Source organism: Chamaea fasciata, unplaced genomic scaffold (genome assembly GCF_029207755.1).
Source record: "Chamaea fasciata isolate MVZ Bird 193981 ecotype frontalis unplaced genomic scaffold, bChaFas1.0.hap1 SCAF_5, whole genome shotgun sequence".
In the NCBI taxonomy this organism is placed as follows: domain Eukaryota; kingdom Metazoa; phylum Chordata; class Aves; order Passeriformes; family Sylviidae; genus Chamaea; species Chamaea fasciata.
This window is the reverse complement of record NW_027094090.1, coordinates 64,322,263-64,346,619: the sequence shown is the minus strand read 5'-3', so window position 1 is coordinate 64,346,619 and position 24,357 is coordinate 64,322,263. Positions and strand designations below refer to the sequence as shown.

Below are 24,357 nucleotides of genomic sequence, written 5' to 3'. Positions count from 1 at the left end.
TGGAACATAGAAGCCATGGGACATGGCAGCTGCTAGAAAGAGACACAGCTTCCCTCTGTGCTTAGCACTTGGCTGGTACATTTTTCAACTGCTGCTTTCTTCATGGTATCATCATGACACATGGGGTAGTTCTGCCCCTAGTACTGCCTGTTTCCATCCTTCCCTTGCTTTGCGCTGTTTTTTACTCATATGATGTCTTTCCCATGGACGCTTTGATACCACCTAGCAGTCTTCCTGTGAGTGGAATAGCAAATGCCATTTCTCCTATATTTTCAGAATTTACTTAGTTTATGTCTTCTTAAAGTGTTTAGAGGAGCACCTCCCTACTTGACTGTATTTGTTGCACACCCAGGCCAGCACCAGTGGTGTAGTGGTACTACTACGGTGTGTAGTGGAGGTTGCCACTGTGGATGTATCCCGTTCTCATGGTGTGTCCCCAATTCGGTGTTGTGGTGGATTCACTTGGCTCACAGTGTCTGGGTTTAGGACCACCACTGGTAAGACTCAGCACTATTTGTGTGGCATTTCATCAGCAGCTGCTTGAGGAAGTCTGTAACGCACCTTCTGCGGGATCTAGGACTGCATGTTCCCTGTTCTCCTTGCATTTGTATTAAGGGGTGTGGGGAAAGCAGCAGTGTTCTTTACCTGTTTCTTCCTGTCTTGCCCAAACAGGTCGCTGTGCTCCCATGAAGAGCATCTCCAGCAGCCTCAAGGAGACCATGAATCCCCATGACATTGTCCAAGATGCAATCCACAACTTCTCTCCAGCCTACCAGCAGTACACCCAACAGTCGACACTGGAGCACGGTCCCCCTTGGCGCAATGGCAGCCACGTGATCTCGCGCTCTCACAGCTGCTCCGGTGCCCGTGACAATGAGAAGACCCTGTTGCTGAGCTCCGATGATGAATTCTAGGAGGGGAAACTGCCAGCACAGGCTGTTGTTTTCCTTCTTTTTTTTTTTTTTTTAAATAATTTATTAATGCCGAAACACACAAGTCATATCACTTCCTATAGAGTAAAGATTGCAGAAGTGGGCACTTCCCATTAGCTTGTGTGGATACAGACACGATGAGCAATGTGGAGGTGGCAGAATGGCCGGGACTCCATGCTCGAGCCCATTCCTTACAGCAGCAATCGAATTGATTCAAGCAAAGCTCCAGGGTTTGGGGCTTTGGCTTCCCACACCTGCCCAGCTTGGTGTGGAGTATGACTGGCCAGAGCATAGAGTTGTAGCCAAAAATGTTTTTGGTTTTCTTCTAATAGGACAACCTGACTGCTTTCTATTTCTTTTCCTGAATGGTTGATGTAGGCACAGTTATCTGCCCAACTCCCTGGTACTAACATTCTGTGATCCTTGGCAAATAGGATGGGGATGCAGCCATAAGCATTCCTGAGGACCAGACCAGAGACTGGTCTTTCTATATAGCCATTGCCTTGAGTGCTAAGGAAGGAACATCTGTCTCACCCTCCTGAGCACCTGGTTATGAGTCCTTGAGTCACTTGAGGGAGTGAAGGGGAAAAGAACGTGGCTTTCTCTGTGTTCCTTGGCTCCCTGCATCCCCAATTGCTATAAAAGCTTGTTGAAGCTCAGTTGGGATGGAATTACTTTTTCACAAGGGTGGAGTTTTCTATTCACCAGGTGTCCAAGCTTCCCATCTCCCTGGCGTTCCTGTGCCAGGAAGCCTCCCTGGAGCAACTGTCTCCTGCTAACAAGACTGAGGACAGGCTATGATAGATGATGGAAGTTTGTAGAACTCTGGCCCCTTCACCCCTCTTTGGGAATGGAAGATACGTAAACACAAAACCAGTTTTTCTTCTTGTTTCCTGTCCCCCAGCATCACATTAGAGGTAGCTGCCAGAGCAGGTCCTGGTCTCTCACAGGTAGCTTTTCCCATGCTCATCATCACTGACTTTCCCTGAGCTACACAAGTTTCACCCTTAGGCTGGAATATTCAGGAAGGAATGTTGCACACTCCTTTGTTTTTTATCTCTGTAGCTGTTCTGGGGCAGGCTGGAGCAGACTTGAAACCTGACATGACCTGGCTGGTCGAATTTGTCCCTTTTATTTTCTGAGGCAGCAATTGCTGCTGCTGCTGCTGCTGCACATTTCACAGGCTCTGCTGCACTTGCAGTGCTATCAAGGGTGCAACCAGCATCCATGGAAGTGGGAGAGGCTTCCCCTTGCTTCTGTTGGGTTTTGGATGAACCCATGGGTACTTGGTGGAACCAAAACAAAAGTGATCCCTCTGTAGATCTATCCAGGGACCAGAAAATGCCTCTTGCTTGCTTAAAATTATCTAGGGGAAAAGTGGGCAGCCCACTCAAGTGCTACCACTCAGATGCTCCTACCTGCAAGCAGGAAGCAAAATTGAGAGACTTGGAGCAAGCTGCTCTGTTCAGCTGTAGTTTCTCTGTTCCTCTCCTGCTTGACGCCTCCCCTGCCTAGAGCAGACCTGTGTGATTCTGGATTGCTCCTTACTGTTCTGCTAGGAGAATTGGAGTCTGGTTTGCTGCCTGGAGTTTACCTTTCCATTTGTTTCCTAATCCATCTGCTTGCTCATAGAGTGTCTCAGAAGCAACAGTGAGTGAAGAGCACCTCATTTATTCAGCACCTCTGCCCAAGCTGGGCAAAAGGAATTGAAGAGAGGCAGGTTTGCTCCCTGCTGTGAGGATTGGATAGGGAGAAGCTTAAGGATAGTGCCTCCTCCTGTACTGATGTTTCTGGGGGATGGTGAAGCAGGTGAGAGCAACAGTACTGTTGAGAGAGCTGGTGGCAGGGTCAGTGGATCCAGCAGCTTCTCTGCTGCTGGATTTCCCCATTCACACACATCCTGTGATGCCATGCTGTTGGTTACTAATTTTCCTAAGTTTGTGACTGCTTAATTAGACATGCAAACACTGCCAGGCTTTTTGTGAGCTTGGTGTAAAATTTCCTCATAAGCCACCTGGAAAGCAGGGCTGAAGGTTGAACAGACTTTGCTTTTGTTTTCTATGGCTTTGATTAATAGTCCCTTAATGTAAGATACTGATGTTACTCTCCCTCTTAGGAAAGTGGGGCATGGGGCATGATCCCATCTTCCTCTGCGTTTGCAGGTCTTGATCATGTCCCAGTATCAGTTGGTGACTGCCCTCAATCTTTGTTGCATTTGGGTGGCTGAAATCTGTGTGATTGCCCCATTGAGCATGAAGGTGGTCCAGGCTTAGAGAAGCATTTCTTAGAACTTACTTTGAAATGTCTTCTGCACACACACACACACACACACACACACACACACACACATATATATATATATATATGTATATATATATGTATATATATATGTATATATATATATATACACACACACATAAACTGTGCAGAGGATCTGGATATTCTCAAAGTATCCTGTGTGTAATGGTTTTAAGTATAACTCTTTTGCACCAGCTACCTTCAGAGGAGCTTGGTGAGCTAGTACCCAACAAACCAGCTGCCCTACTTTATAATTTTATATATATTTGTGTGTTTTTTAACACCACATAAAATCATCCATCACTAAGCTTCCTGCTCTCCCCCATGACCGGCAAGTGCCAGAGCAAGCACTGGCTCTGAAGCTGCTTTGTGTTGGAGGAACAAATACGAGATCCCGAGCTTGGGACCAAGAAGGCCAAGGCATCCATGGTCTTGTAGGTCTGTTCATGGTAGCCCAGGATCCAAGAAGTGTGCCAGTTCCAGGAGTAGACCCCTAGAGCTACTCCCCCTCCCCTCCCCTCTCCTCCCCTCCCCTCCCTTTTTTGTTTACCATGTAACATACCCATGGGATTTGTTTATTATTTTTCCATATAGAGTAGTTCTTTGTATATAAATGACTGAAAAGAAAGTATGATAAATAAGACAGAGTCACCTAGTTTTGTACCTATTGTGTTTAACTGATGTGAGCTCAGCGACAAGCCGCTCTCTATTTTGGTCTTTGTGACGTTATACTCTGCAGAAATGAGCAAATATGATGACAAAAAATATAGAGATAATATAGATTGTACTTAAACTGCCTCTGTGTGGTGATGTCTGCGTGACTTCTCTTGAGTTTTTCCTCCTTGCAGGGACTGAGGCTTGGTGGGTCAGGATCTCTCATCCTCTTCTCAGAAGGAAAGCTCCATGTGTCTATGTAGGACCTGATGGAGAAGCATCACTGCCGCACCCTGGGCTGAGACACCACTGCTGGCCCAAAGCAGGAGTGAAACCCATGTGCCAAATACCTGGAGTGAGATGAAGGAGAGAGAGGGGGTCCTAGCAAACAATGGGTTTCAGAATTTTTTCCAGGAGTAGTGTTTGGGGCTGGGGCCATTTGCAGTGGCAGAGGGAATGGGAATGTCAAACCCCCCAAACCATCTTGAGTGCTGCAGCCTGCTGGGGACCTGGCTTACCTGGGCGTTTGGAAGATGCTCACCACTCCCAGTTCAGCTCTGAGGAAGGGTGGTTTTTCCACACAGGGAGGAGGTCTGGCTTCATGTCCTGATAAGATGCCTTCCACACTTCTTCCCCCTTCTCCTGCCATCCATGGGCAGAAGCTTACTGCTCTTGTCCTTGCTGTTCCCAGGTAAGGTGATAAGGTCACTCAACAAGCAAGTTTTTAGACACAGATGCCCTGCACCTGCCTCTACTGCACCTGGTCCAAGGACAGCTTGGAGGGAATTTTTGTAGTGAGAAGCATTATCTTTCCCAGGAAAGATTCAGCACAGCTGTTCTGCTCGTGAAAGCAAGTGCTTTGGGAGGGTGGTATTCAGCATTAAGCATGCTTTTTTAGCCCTTTTCTCTCAGAGACTATAAATCTGGTTTTGTCCTAAAAAGCCATGAGCTATCCCCCATCACATATTTTTTGGGGACTTTCTTGAGCATGTCCTGCAGCAAAGCAGCCAGAGGGAGACAGAAAACCTGGTCTCAGACACAGCACTGTCTGAAGTTCAAGAATGACCAAACACACTCTAGCTGTGGAAAAAAAAAAAGGACTTGCTTTATTTGTAAAGTCTACAAAATACAGAGGAGTCAGGTAGGACACATACTGTAAGTCAGAAAATAAATAAGTTTTTTTTTTTGCTCTATATAAGATAAAATGTGATTTGCATATATAAAATATAAAGTACGGCTCTGTACCAACATCCTGGCTGTGCCAAGAGGCGGAATGGCAAAGAGGACATGAAAATAACTTATGTTCGTGCAATAAATAAACCCAAGAGGAGTTGGGGTATGGGGTGCCAACCACAGTGCCCCATTCAGGAGTGGCAGGCACCTCTCTACAGGGAAAATTGGAGGCTGCAGCCGAGGGCGGCTGGCGTGGCAATACCCAGGCAGGGGCAGAATGGAGGGGCAGGGGAATCATCTACAGCAACAGATCCTGAGATGGACCTGCCTCCTGCTCCCTCCCCTGTGCTGCCTGTATTTAACAAATCCAGCTCTTCTCCAGCCTTTCAGCCTGCTCAAGAGCCAGGTGTCCCACACTGGTGTCCAAACTGAAGGAAAACCAAAGGGAGGAGCCTACCTGCCTGCCAGGCAGCTCCCAGGAGCAGGGATGCTCTCCGCCCCTACTTCCCACCTCCTGCACCTCCACCCCTCTCTGCCCTCCCATCTCTGACTCTGAGGGCTGGGAGCACCTTTCCATAGGCTTTGTAGGCGGTGGGGCACTGGGGAGGGCTTGGTAGGGCCATACAAGCTGGCCTGTGCTGAGCAAAACCGTGTTTATCTCTGCTCCAGCTGCCTCTGCTTCCTTCCTGCCTGTGCTGCTGCATTTCAGACACCCAGCCAGGCCCAGTGTCCCATCAGCAGGAAGAGGCGTGAAGGATGTGCATGAGAAAGATAAAACAGCACCACTGCTTCTCCCCTTTGCGGACAACAGCCTGGGCTGACCCACTCACGTCTCCCAGCTCCCCCCTGCCCAATCACTGTCACCTCTGGGGTCCCCCAGCACCACAAGCAGCCACAGTGCTTTCCCATTCCATTAACCCTTGTCAGGCATTAACATGCAGCCACTTTATCTCCCCCTCTGACCTGCTAACCTTCCCTTGCCCTCTGCATCCCCAGAGATTTCAGACATGCTGCCACCTTCCCCCCTGCTCCAGCTGTGGTCCGGGTTGTCTGCCCAATGCCCAACCTTTCTATAGTGCCTTCTTCCCCTACACTGCAAAACCTCTCCTCTTCCCTCTCTGGCAAATGCTCCTGGGACTGCCTGGCCCACATTTAGCTCTCCCATACCCTCTCACAAAAAAGAGGCACCTGGCCTTTTCCTACCAGCTTGGAGCTGTGGGATGCTTCCCACTGCTGCCTATGTGGGTTCGCTCTCTCCTGTCTGCACACCCAAGAGGGGAGGGGGCTATGGGGACCACCAGTGAGGTCCTGTCCTCCACCCCAGCACTCACATAGCAGCAGCCCTCCCTACCTGGGGGAACTGGAGGTCAAAGGATGGGAAAAAGAGGATTTTGGGCACAGGTGCTGACAGGGGAGAAGTTGGGGAAGGGCTGGGGGGCAATTCATAGGGAAGGCACCCCGGGGAGGAGTGTCTCCAACCGGGGGACAGAGGCCAGCACTAGGAGTAGGCAGCCTGGTTGGTGCCAGACTTGACGATGGTGATGACGCTGGCGGTAGCCACCTTGGCGGGGGGCCCGTGAGTGGCCACAGTGCGGGCGAAGCCCTGCAAGGCCTCGTACTTGCCACGGAGGGTGTCGAGCTCCAGGCGCATGGCAGCGTTCTCCCGGGCCAGCTTGTCCACCTCCCACTCCAGCTCCATCTTCTGCTTCTGCAGCTCTTCCTTCTGGCAGACGCGCTTCACCCGGCAGCTGGCAGCATAACCCCGGTTCTTCAGTGTCCGACGACGCTGCTTCAGCCTTGCCACCTCCTCCTTGGAGAGGCCCCGCAGGTGGTGGTTGAGTTCCCGCACTGACAGCCCCATCAGCTCCTCATCTGACAGCAGTGGAGTGTTCTCCCCCAGCTCCCGCTTCACCTGCCAAAGAGAGGGGAAGTTGCCTAAGACCCCCAAAACCAGGCCCCTGATTCCCAAGCCCCTGTTCCCACTGGTGTTCACCTTCAAAGCCTTGCTGGAGAGCCCGTCTGCAGCCATCCTTTCCTCACTCCGGCCCTGCTGAGCAGCCAGAAGAAAAGCTGGTTACTGTCTGCCCCGTGTTCCTCACCTCAGAATAGAGAACAGTGGCCCTCCTGGTCTCCTGCCCGCTGCCCACATCCCCCCCACCCCAGGTCACATGACTCATTCCACTCCTTTTAAAAAAGTACATAGTAATAATATTAATAGCAATGATGACTGCAAGCAATAATAATAATGGGGCAAGGATGGACCTCCCGCCCTCCTTCATCCAATCACGAGACGGGATGCCCAAAATGCCCCAGACACCTGCTGGGAAGCCAAGCCTTGCTCGCGTGGAGGAAACACAGGCGAAATCCGTCCGAGGTTGAAGTAAAAGCAGCAGCCCCACCGTGTGATACCGTGTCGAAGCACCCAGCCCAGACCCGTGCGGAGGTGCTGCCCCACCGCCCGACGAGAGCACCTCGAGGTGCAAGGGTCGGGTGTCCCCAGGCTCCGGGGACGAAGGGTCGCGGCCACGCAGCACAGGCGGGTGAGAAGCGGCCGCCCCGTGATTCAGCAGCCCAGGGGTGAAAGTCACGGAAGCGGTGCCTGCCCCTCGCCGATGGCCGGTCCCTCCCCGTCCCTGGCTTCCAAGAGTGAGGAGGGGTCCGGGACCCTGGACTGCAGCCCAGCAGCCTCTACCCACCCCGGGGAACCCTGGTCGCGTAAGGAGAGCCCTCGGAGGGACGAGACGGGCCGGGACGGGGCCAAGAGCGCCCTGAGAGGAATGAGGGGCTGGAGGGGGGCGGCGGGAAAGGTGGAGCCGGAGTGGCTGGAAGCTGATGCAATCCGGGTCGGGGATTCGCCGCCGGAGCCGGAGGACCGGTGCCGGATCTCTCCAGGGCGGTGGCCAGGAACTGGAAAGAGTGGACGACCCCGAGCGCGGCCAGCCGCCCGGCCCCCCCCGCGCCGTCCCGTTTCCCCCAGCCCTAGTCCCGGTCCCGATCCCCGCCTTCGGCGGCGGCAAAAAGGCCTCCCGCCGATGCCGGACCCCGCCGCCCCCTTCTCCCGGCCGCCCCCTTCTTCCGGCCGCCCCGCGGGGGGAAAGCCGAGTCGGGAGCGGAGGGGCCGCTCCGACGGGCGCTCACCTGGCGGCTGCGCGCGTCCCGCGGGGCCGCTGCCGGATGAGGGCGTCGGGCGGCGCCTCCAGTCTCACTCCCCGCGATTACTCACCCGCGGATTCTTTTCATTCATAAAAAATACAGTCATTTAGTGACGTCACCATCGCCACGCCCCCTCACCGCCTCGGCCGCGCGGGGCGGCTGCTGCCCTTAAAGCGCCCAGCCCTCCTCGCACGCTGCCAGCGCTCACCGCACACCGCGGTGTGAAAGCGTCCGTGCTCCAACAGCGCTGGTGTTAACTCGAATTTAGGGGTGACGCACGACCGATGAACGGCCCTGCCGGGAGCAGAACGCCTCACAAAAGTGGGCCGCTACCGCTTTAAGAACGGTGGCCCCACCCCTGTCGCCCCACCTCTCACGAAGATGGCGCCTCCCGCTCTTCCGCCCTCCTTCACCGGGAGGCGGTGGGCGCGGCTTTAATCCCGCCTCCCTCGGAAGCGGCGCCGCTGATTGGCCCGTCCTGGGGGAGGCCGGCGATTGGCGGGCTATGCGGGCGGGGGGCGGTGCGCGGGGGCCGCTGGGGGCCCGTCGTGCTTTGCCCGGCGCCATCCCAGGATCCGCCCTCGTCCCGTTCGCGCCCCCGGGGTGTCACCCGGCGGCGCTCCGGGTCACACCGTGCGGGGAAGGGCAGGGGCCGGGCGGAGCCAGTGGCAGCCTTTCCCTCGGGGGAGGCTGCCCGAGGCTGTGGGAAGATGCAGTTTTTTGGGCGGCTGCTGGACACCTTCAACAGCGTCACGCAGATATTCTCCAACCCGTACCGCGTGAGGGAGGTGCCGGCCGCCGAGTACGCCGGTCACGCCTACCTGCGTGAGGAGGGCAGGGTGGCCCTCTACAAGAACAACCTCTCTAGCTCTTGGGACTGCTTGCTGGTGAATCCCCAGAGCCCGCAAGTCGCGTTCCGGTGAGTGACAGACCTTTAGCCATCTCTGCTGATGTGGGAAACCAAAGACCCCAAATTGCTGATGTCGGGGTTGCTTCGAGGCCGCGGGTGTGGGGTATGGGGTGTTGTGTTGAAGTAGCAGGTGGGCTGGGAGGGGTGGAAGGCCCATGCATGTGCTGGTAGAGGAGTTGCCGCAAAACAGGTCGTGGAAACAGGACAAGGTCTGAACATTGCAGCAACAGGCACCTGTGATATAGTTCAGGACATCTATAGGTTCCCATGCATTTCTGCTCGTTCCTGTTTGGCGGTTCAGCATCTAGAGGATACTTAGGAGCAAAACCTAACATTTTTCAGGAAGAGGGCTGCTCTCTTCCAGTGAAGTAGTCTCCCTGGGTCCCTTGGAACAAGAATGAGACTAGTTGAAGAAGAAAAGGGAAGATCCCAGCACTGCTGTTTGGAAAAGAGCTGTTTCCCTCACCTACACGGGATTTGGGTTATTCCTTTGAGCAGGACGAACCCTGTGTTTGCCTTTTCTCCAGACTCTTCCAGCTGGACAATGAAGCAGATGCCCTGGTGTACTTCGAGCAATATGCCCGGCAGTTGCGCCCTTTCTATGAGAGCTCATGCCAGCCCTTGTCCCTGGAGGAGCTCCAGCAGCTCAGCGACTGCATCCGCAGCTACCCCAGCTGGTCTCCTGCACACATTGCTGTGGAGTTTGGGCGCCGGGAGAGCTTCCGGCACAACCACATCCTGAGGCAAGGAGCAGGGTGTCTCCAGGGGGTTAGTGCTCAAAAGGAGCTTGGGAGGGCAGGCCGGGCTCTATTAGAGTATCCCTTCTTTGCTGTGGAAGCTGGTTGGTGGGTTTCAACCTGCTGCTGCAGAGCCTGGAGCTCTGGTGTTTGAAGTAAAGGTTTGAATTGTCCTACTAGAGACACTGGTTAGGTTATTGAAGCCCATGTGGAGCAGATTTTTGGAGGGGGTTTTTGCTCATTTTTAAGCCATGAGAGTGTAGGTACAGTAGGACTGTGTGGAAGCAGTTTTTGGCCACAAGGCCTTGCTTTTTTTCATGGGGAGGTTCTGCTGTGATTTAACCCCAGCCAGCAGGCAAGCCCCATGCAGCCAGTCCTCACTCCCCCACCAGAGGGAGTGGGGAGAGAATCGAAAGGGCAAAAGGTAGAAAACCTGGGCTGAGATGAAGAAAGGGAAAGCAAAAGCCATGAACACAAGCAAAGTAAAACAAGGAATTGAATCACTGCTTCCCATGGGCAAGCAGATGTTCAGCCACCCCCAGGGCCCCATCACACATCATGGTGACTTGGGTAGACAAACACCATCGCTCCAAATGTTCCCGCACCTCCTTCTTCTCCCCACACTTTATATACTAAGCATGGTGTCATATGGGCTGGGAGATCCCTTTGGTCAGTTGGGGGTCGTCTGTCCCAGCTGTGTTTCCTCCCAGCCTTCCCTGCACCTTCAGTTTCCTCACCAGTGGGTCCATATGAAAAGAAGAAAAGGCCTTGGCTGTGTGTAAACCCTGATTAGCATAACAAAAACATCTCTTTATTGTCAGCTCTGTGTTCAGGACAAATCCAACACAGTCCCACACCAGCCACTGTGAAGAAAGTTAACTCTACCCGAGCCAAAACTGGCACAAATTTACTGAGGATAGGGCAGACTGGTGAGGAGTCAGGGGACTGTAGGACAAATAGCAGCACCATCACCAGGTTGCTGACTGGAGGACAAATAGCAGCACCATCACCAGGTTGCTGACTGTAACCTGTATCCTGTCTTCCTTTCGGCAGAGGGAGTTGATCCCATATGGAGGTCAGGAAAAGGTGCAACATGTCAGGAGGAGAGTCCAGGGCAGGGCTGCTTGATGCCCCTTCCCTCTGCTTCTTCCCTAGCAAGAGGCTGGGCTTTCCTGAACTTCATGGTTCACACTAGATGGGACTGTATCAGCTCTTGGAGCAGCCATATGCCCTCCTCCTCCCCGTGGCCATTCCTGGGCCTCACACTGAGTCCTCTTGCAGCTGCGTGAACAGCACAGACAGCGAGGATGGCTGCACCCCGCTGCACCTGGCATGCCGCAAGGGGGACATGGAGTGCCTGCTGGAGCTGCTGGAGTGCCACGCGCGGGTGGACATCACCGACAGGAATGGGGAGACTGTTTTCCACTATGCTGTGCGAGGGAACAACCCCCAGATCATTGAGGTGGGAGCGACTTCTAGTTTGGGAGAAAGTGGGATTAGAATGGGTCTTCTCTGTGCTGTGATAGAGATGGGAAAACAGCTGCAGACAGGGGAAGAGAAAGTCAGTTCCCTTTGTTGAGTTATGGCTACTGGTGCTGTTTCCCATATTCAGAGTGCCGATTCCACCTAACATGCTAACAAGGACATTAAGCAAGTTACCTCAGAAAGTAATCCTTTGCTGCTATTTGCATCAGGCCTTCATCTGGCTTTTCCTCAGGCCCATGGCTGTCCATTCTCTCTGTCCTGCGAGCAGGGTGTTTGGTTTTGGGCAGAGTGCTCCTGTAGGGGGAAGCGTGTGTTGAGGCTGCCATGGGGGATCATGTGTTGCCTGCAGACTGAAGGACAGTTCAGAGCTGCCCTGGGCTCTCCTGAGCTGCAGGACCTGATGTTTGAACTGAATGGCCTTGCATGGGGGACAGTGATAAGAGCCTCAAGGCAGAGACAGTCTGAAGTCGTAGGTGTTCTTGATTGCTGAGAAGTGCTGGGCAGTGACAGGGTTTGTAAGGTGTGGGTGGCCTTGCTCATGGTTCCTGAGGTCTGTCAGCTCCCCAAGACTTGGTGCGAGCCTGAGACTGACTCTTCCCCACGGCTGCAACCCCCACATTTGCCCAATATCTGTTGTGACGCCTCTCCTTCTGCCTACCAGTCTGTGTTGGGGTTTCCTAATGCATGATGAGGTAGGAGGAGGATCAGGGCTTGCCATGCTGTGGAGTGGGCAGTTAGGAACTTTGTAGTAAAAAGATATCCTCTTCTTTATTTCTGTGGTGGCATCAATTTGGCTTGTTGTCTGATCTGTCTCATGTTTGTTTCTTTTCTGTATTGATTCCTTGCTAAACCAAAGAAAAGAAACTAAATTCCTGCTTCTCATGTGTGCACCAGGGCTTGCAGGGTTTCCCCAGTGTGGCAGTGGGATAATCAAACCAGTCAGCATGTAACAGATTTACAATTTACAGGAAGCAGGGATGGAGAGGACAGGCTGTAGCATTGTGAGGGGTCCAGTGCTCCAGAGTATGTCCTCAGAACTCAAGAAGAGATAGTGGTCTTCCATGTTTGTCTGTCTATTCATTTATTTACTGTCTCCTCCTTCCAGCTCCTGGGCAGAACCCCAACTACTGGCCTGGACCATCTGAGCCATGAAGGGCTGACAGCTCTGCATCTTGCATGCCAGTTGGGCAAGGAGGACATGGTTCGGTCCCTGCTGAAGTGCCGTGCCAGCTGCAGTGTCATGGGCACGCTGGGCTACCCCATCCACACAGCACTGAAGTTCTCCCAGAAGGGGTGTGTAGTGTCCCCTCTATTCTGGGGACTTGTGTACTTGCATTGTCCAGGGCTGTGCTCAGTAGGACAGGTCTTGTGTGTAGTCATTGGCAAAAGAACAGGGAAGTGCTGGTTTGGGAAAGAAATAAATGCTTTCAGAATAAAACTTTTTTGTCCTTATTCAGTATCAGACATCAGGAGAAAGACACATATTTTAAAAAATATGTTTGTGAAATACTTTTTCTCAGAATGAGCTGTAGGAAGATGATTAACTGATGCCTAGATAGTATTAATTGCGGTATCTCTCTCTTTGAGTGTTCTGATCCTAATAAGCTTTCATTTCAAAGCTTAGTTTTTCCCATCTCCCATAGGCCAGAGATACTCTTGACTCTTAATAACACACTCTGCAACCGAATCAAAAGAGGCACAATATTTATATATTAATTAATTTCAATATTTACTCCCTGTTTTCTTTGGAGAAATTCAATTCCATTTATATATGGTTTATAATAGTTAATGTTCAGAGAGTGTCTAAGCTCTACAAACAGGGCTTTCAAGGCAACACTAGCTGCTGGTAGCTGATTTTTAAGCATTTTGAAAAGTACTTCCCAACATTAGACACATATTCACAAGCCCAGAATGGGCTTAGGTCACTGGGGTTGCACTGGGGCTCCATCTCTTGTACAGGGTTTTTTTGGTGGTAGTGCCAAATTTCATAAGTCTACCTGCCCTGTTTTCTAGGCACCAGATATTGATCTGTTCACAACAGGTGTGGTTTTTCACTCATAGGGAAGTACACAGATACTTAATTTCAGCAAGTATTTAACTATTATAGTTCTATCCCCCTGTTTCCATGGAAAGAGACGAGAAGGATTTAGCTTCTCAGGTTTGGAGAGTTTCCAGAAATGCCATATTACTGTATTAGAGAATCACCCAGATGTTGCTCCACGACTTGTAATTGGAGAGATTCTGCTGCTCCTAACACCATTTGGCTTGTATGCCTCCTGTTGTGCCCAGACTTTCTGTGAAGAGCAAAACAAAAGTGCAGCTGAGGAACTCACAGAGACACTGATGTTGCTGCAGGGTTTCCCGGTTTTCTTCTGGGCAGAAGGCATATGGTGATGTAAGTGGAGGTCTTGAGTCAAGACAGCAGTCAGCCATTCTGTCATCTCACTGTCTTTCCCAGGTGTGCCCAGGCCATTCTTGAGGCAGATGCCAGCCAGGTTTGCTCTAAGGACCCACGCTATGATGCCACTCCACTGCACTGGGCAAAGAAGGCAGAGGTAAATAGAGCCAATCCATGGGGAGGGCCTGTACTGCTACTCATCACCCAGTTAATTCCTTCTCTGGCTAACTTGTCCCTTTCTGGGTGCATGTGCAGAGCTCTGGGAGTGTCAGAGTCCACCCAGCAGCCCAGTGTTTGATTCTCTTTGCATTGTGCCAGTCAGTGCTGTTTGCCACAGGGAACAGAGTGGTGGAGCCTTGCAGTGAAATAAACTGGTGGGCTCATGCCCAGTATTTCATCCATGGCTGTGAAGCTGCCAGCTTGTCCGTTTTCCCTTTTGTTGAAGAAATTGATGCACTGTCCCTGAAGCACAGTTGCCCCTGGAGGGAGCTCTTCTCATTACCTGTCAGTTTCCTGGGAGCAAACAGGTCAATGCCATAGAAACTGCAGAAGTGTGAGGTGGGCACAGAGTGGTGGCATGTGGATGAAAGTCCACCTCCTGCCACAGCTGGGCAGGATGGTGATATACCATGCTAGAGCACCTGAATGACGCTTGTTGCAGGCAGAGGGCATTGCTACAGCAGGACTCTTCTCCCTCCTGCTCCCATTCCTCTCAGAAATGGAGTTTCAGAGCAGAGCAGTCCTGTGTAGTTTCAGAGCAGACTTGAATTTGCTTGGCTTATAGAGAGAAGCTCAGAAGGCAATTTTTTTCCTTTCAGTCTGCAAGGATCCTGGCCTGAGTAGAAACTGGTTTTTTTTCTCCACTGATCTCAGCTATTCATTATAGCTGTGTATCAGTTCCACAGGATCCTGAAGCTCCAGCCAGATTGTGCAGCCACCAGCTAGTTCTGTGGTAAAAGACACAGAAACCCCAGTGCTTGGAACAATTCAGCTGGCATCTGCCAGCCAACTGTATCCAGGCTAAGGCTCCCTCCTCTTCCCCTGCTTTGCTTGCCGTGAGACCTGGATGGTTTCAGTGCCCAGGTGGTTGTCCTCACGACTGCTTTATCTCTTCTTGACGTGGTCCCTGCACTCTGGGGCACAGATGACACGGCTGCTGCTGGAGTACGGCTCGGAGGTGAACGTGAGCAGCCGCACGGCCGACATGGCTCTGCACATTGCGGTCCAGAGGGGCCGCCTGGACTGCGCCATGGTCCTGCTGACACACGGCGCCCACACCAACGCCCGGGGACGCGATGGCAACACACCGCTGCACCTGGCCATGAAGGTGTGCTTTCTGCAGAGGCTGCTGGGAAGGGGAGGTCATTTTCTTGAAGGGTTGAGACAGCAACAGAGTCCTTTGAAATTCTGGCTGTTTTGTGTGGTATTTTCTTGTAGGTGCTTTGGCTAATGAAGAGGGGAGGGAGGGAATGACAAATCATGTAGCGGCTCTTGACTGAGCTTTCTCTTGTCCCCTAGCATGACCACCTGGATATGATCAAAGCAATCATTGTCTTTGGAGGAGATGTGGAGATCCCCAATGATTTTGGGGAGACACCAGGATTGTTGGCAGCCAGGAGCAGCAAAGGTGAGGGAGCATGTCAGCAGCCTTACAGGCTGAGCCCAGCATCCTGTCTCTTCTTGGTGGCCAAAACAGTGTCTCGGAGAGAGGTGAAAACATGCCGTGCATGGGTGATGGTTCTCCAACGTGTTTTCCCAGCTTCTAATTGCTGACATAGTAGGCACCTACTTTGCTAGCAGCAGAGGCTTTGTATTAATAGCCCTTAGTGAATCTCTCTTCCGTGACTCAGAGATGCAAGAGGAAAAGCTGGCATGCACTCCCCCTCTTTTGGGTCACCATGTCGGGCACTGCAGGCTCACAACTGGATGACGTAGCACTGCTGAACCACTCAGGCACAGGCAGACATTGTGTGGCACACACCCTTGAAGCTGCACAGCAGTGTATACTCCTGCTGTAAGTCCTGCTGCCTGGCGTTTGGGGAGAGATAGCTGGGACACGTTTTGCCCTTCCCTAGGTTACCCCACAGGCTTTGTGAGGGTCAGACCTGCTGTGAATTTGGCAGAGCACATTCCCCCGTGGTGTGCGCATGCACTGATTCTCTTTCTGATCTGTAACTCCCCCTTCGTCGCCTAAGGTGCGAACCGGAAAGTGCTCTTAGACCTGCTGCAAACTGTAGGGACCGAACGCTGCCACCCACCACCCAACCCTGAGTCCCCAAGCCTGGCACCATCTGCTGCCTCCTTCCTGGAAGGCCAACCTTCCTCGCGGAGCAACCTCAACAGCTTAGGTAAAGCCTTCCCTGGTCCTCCCTCGCTCTTCTCCCTTCTTGCTTCACAGTGCTGTCTCAGACCTCTTCTTCAGATGGGTTATGCTCTGGGAACTGTCAAAGCTCTCACTATCTGGTGACTCTGTGGTGACTCTGTCCTCGTTCACCTGTTGCAGGATCCCATCTCTTTTCTCTGGTTTTCCTCTGTGTGTATTCTAAACTCTTGTACTCAAAACATTTGTTTTATAGACCTGACACAATGTAGCTCTGTAAAAAGAAAGAATGATTCCCTCACATCTCTGGAAAAGGGTGCACTTAGCCTGCAGGTACTTTATCCCCTGGGTCATGTGTAGAAGGGAAGGTGCTTGTTGGTCCGCCTTGAGGACCTCCCAGTGTTGTGCTGGGCACAAGGAGATTTAGAAGTGTCACTTATTCAGGTCCTGGAGGCCAGCGGCTGGGAGAGGGAAAGGGTGAAGCCTGAGGATAAGCAATCCTGATCATGGGATTTGTTATGCATAGGAAAAGCCTACCTTGGGACAATGATTTTGTTGAATCTTGTGGTCTATGCTGCCCAGACTGTGTGAATAAGCAAGTGGGTCTGTTTTAAGTGACGGGCTTTCTGCCTTCAGGAAGCTCCAGAGCTCAAGAAGAGGCAACAAGAGGGGTTGTGGACTAGGCAGCGGGTGAGTTGACTTGGAGGGTCATGAGAAGAGCATGCAAGCAGCTAACATCTGCTTGTGGACCACTTCCCATCTCAGGTTGGAGGTTTTCTTTGCAAAGGCTCTCCTGTGGGGCTAGAGGACAATCCTGAAATGTGTCTGTGTCACCACAAATCTCAGTGGCTGCTGACACCAAGACTTCCTTCTCACCACAGCCCGATGAAGGCAACACATGCCCAGTTTCAGCTCTGATGCAATGACAGAGCAAAACCCTTTTTTATCGTGGACTCTGGCCCTTGAAGAAATTCCTCACTGCAGTTCATTGTTGTCCACAGCCACCTTCTGGCCTGGGTGCTGGCAGAAGTCTGTAACTTCTCTTGCCCCGTTCTTTCTTCTTTTGGTTTTGCAGGCTGGCTTCTCACCTAGCCTGGATTGGTGCCCCGCACCCAGAGTGGCCTGGGTGAACATCAGCTGAGGGGTAATGACACTCACAGTGACCCTGTCCTCACAGCTCTCCTGCCTAGGTTATTTGAGGAGTAGATTTAGGTTTTATCTTAATAGCTTGCAGTAAACTGCATAGTGGGCATGCTGCTGGGCTCTACCTTCTTTCACCCACTGTGCACATCATCTGCTTCTCCAACTCCTGTATTTTCCAGTGCATCTACAGCTGCCCCCTCCAAAGGGTGGTGTTGCTGTCCTTTGGTGTGGAGTTAAATTTGGGGGCTACTTGTTGGCTCTTGGTAAGATGGCTTGTGTCTCCTGCAGGTGCCTTTATTTGATGGGGAAGGGAGTTGGATATTCTCTTTTCGTTTATGGTGGAAATCAGTTGCCACACTGATGATCTCTAATTTATTTTCTCCTTTTGCATGTTCATGGCCCTCTAGGGTACAAGGACCTTCTGTATATTTCCACAACACTTGGACAGTTGTTGAAGGCACCAGATGTTGTGGACATGCCCAGTGAGACTAGAAGAAAGTAAGTGAGGAACAGCTTCTGTCCAGGCACCTGTGCAACTTGAAGGTGAAATCTGTGTCTGAATTCTCCCCTCCCACACGCACGGGGATGGCATGACAGAGCTGACATTATTTCGTGTCCATCAACATTGCAGTTTCTCCAGCATCTTTTGAGAAATCTGTTTCCATAAATGACCCCTGCCTGTCCTGCCTGGAGCTGCAGTGGAGCCTGAGCTCAGGAGGTGAAACCCTGCTCTGTCCCTCCCCTGTGCTACTGAGAACCCAACACTGTTTTGGCTTTGTGGTTTCCCCATCTCTACACATTGCCCTGATGTTCACTCAGCTCCTCGGCACTGTCTTGGCAGTGCCTGCACCTCACCTCGTGTGGAGTGGAGAAGGAGTTGGCACTGAAGTGCTGCTGGCAGGATTTAGGTCTGTCTGTTTTTTTTATTTACAACACAATACCCATAACTGTGTAGTAAGGGACTTGGGTGTATTTTTGGTAGGTTACTCTGTCTCTGGTGTAAAGGTTAGAGATGGTTGTGCAAGGGCAAAGGATGTTGCACCAGCTCTGACAAAGCTTGTTTGACATGTCATATTTGTACCTGAGAAGGAGGGCACTGCTGGATTTATTTATTCACCAATTACACTGTCTGCAGAAGTCTACTTACTGACATAGCTTCCTGTCCCCAGGGCCATGTTCCCACAGAGTGCTGTGTGATTTATAATCTGTCCCACAGCTCCCAATCATCTGTGTCTGTCTCTCTCCAGTCAAGACCGGCTCCTGTGCTTGGATGGAGGGGGCATCCGTGGCCTTGTGCTCATTCAACTTCTCCTGGCTATTGAAAAGGCCGCAGGCTGTCCCATTCGTGAGATTTTTGACTGGATTGCAGGGACCAGCACTGGAGGGATCTTGGCCTTGGCTATTGTACATGGTAAGGACATAATGGGTCCCTTCTCACTCTGGTGGGCCTGAGTGTTCCTCTTGGGGGAGCAGATGTGTGGTGGGGGCTGCCTCTCTGGGTCCCAACAGATCTTTTCTGCCTGTCAAGAGGAGGGAAGGGATGTTCCTTTATGAAGGAAAGCCTCAACCTGGCTTTGCGCTTGCTTCTCATGTCAGCTGGCTTTGAGCAGCTTTCAGGGTTTTGGGGAGTGCATGGTGGCAGAGTTCTATGTTCTGTACTTTCTGTGCTCTCCACAGAGGCCTTAGAGCAAGGTGATTGATACATTCTGGTAACGGGAAACTGCTCTGAGCTTGCTCTTCCTCTGTAATCCTTCCCAGTCATGCTGCTGAGAGCCAAGCCCATGACAGGCAGCTTGGGAAGAGAATTGGATTGGGAGTGATACCTCCCATCTCCAGCTTGTCCTGGGAAATCTTTGCTCTGATGTGCTGTTTGTTCTGCCTGCCTTTCCTCCCTCTGCCTGCTCCTCCCGACACTATTGCCCATCTCAGGGAAGTCCATGGACTACATGCGCTGCCTGTACTTCCGCATGAAGGATATGGTGTTCCGGGGGTCTCGGCCCTACGAGTCAGAGCCCCTGGATGAGTTCTTGAAGAAGGAATTTGGGGAAAACACCAAAATGACAGATGTCCGAAAACCCAAGTAAGTCCCGCCTTGGGCTGTGCTGGTTGATGCTGTCCCACACATGCTCTAAACCTGTTTCAGCAGAGATGCTCAGCCTCTCCTTAGAGCAGATCTGGAGGAGTGGGATGTGCAGACTATTGAAGCCATAAGTTGTTTTTTTTTTCCATTTTACTCTTATTCTCTCATGTCCTCTTCTCCAGGGTTATGGTGACAGGAACATTGTGTGACCGACAGCCAGCTGAGCTCCACCTTTTCCGAAATTACCCTGTACCAGAGACAAAACGCTGCACTGAATACAAGACAAGTGCATCTTTCCAACCACTCACTCAGCCAGAAGGTAAATGTTGGTACACAGAAGTCCATCTGATTGGTTGGGGAGGTTTCATCCCTCAGAGACAGATTTCATGATCTTCCTCCCATTGCTCTGAAAATCAGCAGTGGCTCATCCCTGGTCTTGGCTTGTGACTAGGTCCCAGTGATGGTTCCCATTTCTCCTCTCTTCTCCTACCTTGCCTTCTCTTGCACTAGGAATGGGCTGGGTAGCGAGGTTCGTGAGGAAAGGGGTCTGCTAGAGGAGGCCTGCACACAGTCAGCATCTTTCCCTGGGCTTCCACAGAAAAACATGAAAAAGCCACATAATCAAAGTGTGCAGCCCCGTCCAGCTTGCTGCCTTGTCTGGCACACTTAACTGGTTCATCATCAAAATAGCAGCAAGGAAATGAATAGAGAGTGAATTTGACCCAGGATATGTAGGAAGTGGTGAGAACATCTTTTAAAGCTCTGCAGAGTCATCCTGTGCATCCAAACAGAAGCCCTGCTGTTGGGAGAAAGAGGCACAACCATGTAGGGCAGGGTTTCCTGGGATTGCAAGCCATCCTGATTTGTGTTGGTGCAAGAGTTTGCTGCAAGAGGCCTTTTGCTCTCTGTGCCTTGCAGAACAGCTTGTGTGGCGCGCTGCCCGCTGCAGTGGTGCAGCTCCCACTTATTTCCGGCCCATTGGCCGTTTCCTGGATGGAGGGCTGCTGGCCAACAACCCTACCCTTGATGCCATGGCAGAGATCCACGAGTACAACAAGACACTGATCAAAAAGGTGAGGGAAGTTCTAGCCTTGACTGGTAACTGGAATTTTTTGGCCCCACTGAGCCTCTCTTGAAGAAGAAGCGGGAGTGAGAGTGGATGCATCTTAGTGGGTAAACAAGTTAGCAGTGCAGCACCCAAAAAGGGAGTGTATGGAAGGAGAATATGTGTTGGGAATAGTAGCTGGAAGGTGAGATACCTCTTCTAACAAGAGTGTGAGAGAGGGAAACAGTCTCATCAGCCTCTCCACGCTTCTTTGAACAAAGATGATTCCATTGATGGTTGTATGTGGCCCTTGACATGGCTCTGTAGGGCCTTTTTCTGCCCAAAAATAAATGGAGAAGACAAGGGTAAGGTACTCTGCAAGGCTGAAGAGTGAATGCCTTCTGTGGTGTGGCAAGTTCTTCAAAAAGTTGAATAACCAGTCGCAGCTATTGCTCTCTGTAGGTGAAAGGGGTGGTGTGCTGCCAGAATGAGTGAAGAGTTGGACTGTTTCATGGTCATCTGGTCTTAGGACTCATCTCCAGGGTGATCCCATGGGTTTGGGTGTGTTCAGGGGAGAGGGGGCAGAGTCCTGAAGTCCTGTTAGAGCTGTATCGCCAGGTCATACTGAGTGGGAGGATGGGGGGTGAAAAGGCTGCTGAGCCTTTTGCCTTGGCTTTCAGAGCTTCCCCGGGAAGCTGCTGTGAAATACATGCATCACTTTTATTGTTGGTCATTGCAAACAGATCTTTTGTTTGTCCTTAGGGTCGGGAGCAGGAAGTGAGAAAATTGGGGTTGGTGGTCTCCCTGGGAACAGGGAAGCCTCCGCAGGTCCCAGTGAGCTCTGTGGATGTGTTCCGCCCCTCAAACCCTTGGGAATTGGCGAAGACCGTCTTCGGGGCCAGGGAGCTTGGCAAGATGGTGGTGGATTGTGTGAGTACTGGGAGGAGGGGATGGCAAAAGATCCCTGTTCTTGCTTGCAGGGAGGGATAAAAGGTTTCCAGTTTCCAGCTTCCTCCTTTTGGAAGTGAATTTTATTTCCTTGGAACTGCTCTGACTATGGATGTAGTGGCTAATTCAGGAATTGTGGGAGCACTGGTGGCCTGAAATCCTGTCTGATTCTTTGGGATTTTGAGTGCCCCAAAGGGACACATCCCCAAGGGATATTCTTGCAGCTGAAAGGAGCTAAGGACAGGACGGTGGTCAGTGACTCTTAGGAGCACTTGCAGGTGTGAGTTTGTGAAACTCAGTATCTTTCCAGGAAGCATTGTTTATCATCTGAGCAACCTGGGGAAAAAAAATTAATCATGCCTTAGAAAACAGCAATTCATTTTTCTTTGGAAAAACTTTGTTTTTCCCACTGGGGAAATTAGTAAATACTAGAGAAGTGAGAGAGTCACTAATTAAAAACAATAGTTGAGAGCTGTGGTTAGGAGTGTGTAGTTGGCATATGCATTTGTGTGCTTCAGGAAGAAGATCATTACATGTTGTTCATGAAAACACTCTAAAGTGGATGAAAGCCAGAAAGATCAGAACTGAAGTTCTGACTATGATTTTAATGCTGTTGCTTTGTCTCCTTTTTAGCTTCCTGAAGTGAGAAAATGCCCAGAGTCCTTTTGCTTCTCCTGTCTTTTATCTCAGGGCTCCCAAGGAAGCTGTCCCAGGATACTTCAGTAAGCCTGAAGTAATCATAGGCTTTGTTATACAGACAGAATGGATACAGATGAAATCCCAAGGAGGCTGTCATTCAGATCATTCTGGGAGTTTCCTTGAGGCAATCCACTCTGTGCTGTGATGTATGTAGGGTCTGTGGGGTGCAATTCTTGTGTCCCAAGAATCAGGAGCACTGTCCTTACGTAAAAATAAAGATGAAGAAAAGCCACCCAACTCTCGGTGGTGAGCAGTGCTATCCAGGATGCCCTTGCTCCTGGTTTTTATTTTCCCTCTGGGGCTTGTGCAGTTGGACTTGGTGCCAGGGAAGCCTGTTGTAGGCAGGGGAAGAGCAGCCAGGCTGTAACTGCGGGCCTGTTTCTCCTGCAGTGCACTGACGCAGATGGCCCAGCTGTGAATCGTGCCAGGGCCTGGTGTGAGATGACAGATGTCCCATATTTCCGGTAGGAGCTTCCTTTCTCCTCTCTTGCACAGGCCTATTTTTATCCCTCTCACTTCAGACCTGGCTGTGGCATGCGTCATCCCAAATGGCATCCCCTCCGGAGGCATGCCTGCCCTGACCGGCCCCCTGCACATGCCTCAGTGACACAGTGGAGCGTGCCCTGGCCCACACATGAGCTGAGGCACCCAGCACGCCTGGTCTGGGCTAGTTAAGGGGGGTTTGGGAGGTGGTGTATTGCATGATCCTTTGGGATGTGCGTCCTGCCCTGTTCCACCCAGCACAGCCTGTTTTAGACTTGTCCCTCATGTGCTGCAATTGCTTCACTGTGTCTGGGCCTTGAAAGACAGGGAAGGCCTTTGCTCTGCAAGCCCGACAGATCAAGGGCTAGCGAGCACCCCGGTGGTGGGAGCCACTTGGTGGAAATGTCCTGCTTGGCAGGCTCATGCCTGGTCACCTCCATGTCTGTGCCCAGCTGGTGATGCTGTCTGGCTGTCTGCAGGCTCAGCCCTCAGCTGGACACAGAAGTGATGCTGGATGAGGTGAATGATGCCGTGCTGGTGAACGCTCTCTGGGATACTCAGCTCTACATCTACCAGCAGCGGGAGCAGTTTGAGCAGCTGGTGCGACATCTCTGCCGATGACTGACCTGGAGGTTACCATTCTGCATTCTGAAGGCAAGGAGCAGCAGATACTGAAAGGGCTCGGATTTGCCCTTGAGCCAAGGTGTTGAGGTGGGGGAGAGACTTTTAATAATCAAGAGGAATTAATATTGAATAGACAACAGTGCACATACACTTGTATTCCTAGACACAGAATGTACGACATGTATGATAGCTGTGAAATGCTGACAGTTATCTTTGTGCAGTAACCCCATCTCTGCTGCTGTGCTTGGTTTTGTTGCCCTGCTCTCTGACCCAGAATCCAGAGCCCTCACCTACTTGTCTTGAGCTGTAGCAGCTGAAATGTCTCCTGTCTGTGCAGTGACTCCACTGACAAAGTACCGTGCACCTTGCTACGTCACAGAATGGGCCTAGGCCTGATAAAGCTTCAGAGATTGCTTGGCCCACTGGGCCCAAGGTATTTCAGAGTGTATAGTATGGGGAAAAGGGAATTTTTTTCCCTCAACACACCCAGTTTTGAGTGGAGCAGAAATGCTGCAACTTTTAGCAGTAGATATGATGGAGAAAATCGCAGTTGACCTTGGGAGAAAGGGCAGGCCTTTCCTGAGACAGTCATCTTCTGCAACAGCTTCTCCTTTCCCCTCTGAGGTGGGCTGGCAACACTGTGCCTGGGGAGGGAGCAGCTTTCCCCACCCAGGGCTTTATTGTGCCACTGATTTGCTGTGTTACACTTTGCTCAGGGGCTGAGATGTGAAAGCCTGTCTTCACTCACATCAAGCTCAGTGGAAGGGGCAAGAGCCTTGGCTTTGTAAAGAGATCATTTCGCTTTATTCTTAACATGAAACTGAAATGCTCTAAGATGAGTTCCCACCAAAGAGGCCAACCCTGTGACAATTTGGATTTACTTTTTTATTATGACTAGAAATTGTACTGTGATTGCTACACCACTTGTTGTTTCTGCAGTAATTTTTGCATATTTATAAATAATTTATGTATCTATTTGGAGCTGTTTTGAGGAGTAACCTGAAAAACTGAATTTTTTATGATTTTCTTTTGAGTGAATGGACTGCTGCTGCCTGTTTCTGTGAGAAACTAACATGTCCTAAAATAAAGAGGGGTTTGCATTTGGTTCCAGTGTCATGCAGTCCATGGTGGTCTTGTCCTTCTCTCCATCTTACGAGTTCCCAGAGAGGCTCTAGGCTTGCAGACTCTGAGTTTCTTACAGGTAAAAAATCAGAAAAAAGAGCTCCTTGAGACACAGGATTTATACCCTTTTTATGGGCTGAAGAGGTGAATGAG

The 24,357-nt window shown here is 51.3% G+C and overlaps 3 protein-coding genes across 7 annotated transcripts in view; 2 read left to right on the top strand and 1 right to left on the bottom strand.

The window, feature by feature from the left end:
- TMEM184B (transmembrane protein 184B) overlaps window positions 1-4,017 on the top strand; it is a 30,653-nt gene extending 26,636 nt beyond the window's left edge. For both annotated transcript variants that reach the window (XM_066184113.1, XM_066184112.1), the window contains one exon: window positions 673-4,017. In XM_066184113.1, the coding sequence (XP_066040210.1) occupies window positions 673-914 (242 nt within the window). In that variant the 3' untranslated portion in view covers window positions 915-4,017. The remainder of the gene's footprint in view (window positions 1-672) is intronic.
- Window positions 4,018-4,965: 948 nt separating this feature from the next.
- On the bottom strand, window positions 4,966-8,482 carry MAFF (MAF bZIP transcription factor F). 2 transcript variants are annotated; one of them, XM_066184115.1, is made up of 3 exons: window positions 8,196-8,482; window positions 7,051-7,104; window positions 4,966-6,969 (listed from the first exon to the last, which is right to left on the bottom strand). In XM_066184115.1, the coding sequence occupies exons 2-3, from the start codon at window positions 7,084-7,086 to the stop codon at window positions 6,556-6,558; spliced, it is 450 nt and encodes a 149-aa protein (XP_066040212.1). In that variant the 5' UTR covers window positions 7,087-7,104; window positions 8,196-8,482; the 3' UTR covers window positions 4,966-6,555. The 2 variants fall into 2 exon arrangements, with proteins under 2 accessions (XP_066040212.1, XP_066040211.1); XM_066184114.1 differs by having other exon boundaries at window positions 7,051-7,107; window positions 8,196-8,481.
- Window positions 8,483-8,783: 301 nt separating this feature from the next.
- PLA2G6 (phospholipase A2 group VI) lies at window positions 8,784-24,187 on the top strand. 3 transcript variants are annotated; one of them, XM_066184110.1, is made up of 17 exons: window positions 8,784-9,129; window positions 9,648-9,863; window positions 11,139-11,319; window positions 12,448-12,635; window positions 13,801-13,897; window positions 14,885-15,067; window positions 15,259-15,367; window positions 15,936-16,088; window positions 17,611-17,701; window positions 18,451-18,614; window positions 19,133-19,283; window positions 19,466-19,602; window positions 20,202-20,356; window positions 21,091-21,258; window positions 21,910-21,998; window positions 22,366-22,439; window positions 22,938-23,025. In XM_066184110.1, exons 1-16 carry the CDS (start codon window positions 8,921-8,923, stop codon window positions 22,391-22,393), a joined length of 2,319 nt encoding a protein of 772 aa, XP_066040207.1. In that variant the 5' UTR covers window positions 8,784-8,920; the 3' UTR covers window positions 22,394-22,439; window positions 22,938-23,025. The 3 variants fall into 3 exon arrangements, with proteins under 3 accessions (XP_066040207.1, XP_066040206.1, XP_066040208.1); XM_066184109.1 differs by lacking the exon at window positions 21,910-21,998 and having other exon boundaries at window positions 22,938-24,187; XM_066184111.1 differs by lacking the exons at window positions 15,936-16,088; window positions 21,910-21,998 and having other exon boundaries at window positions 22,938-24,187.
- Window positions 24,188-24,357: the final 170 nt, after the last annotated feature.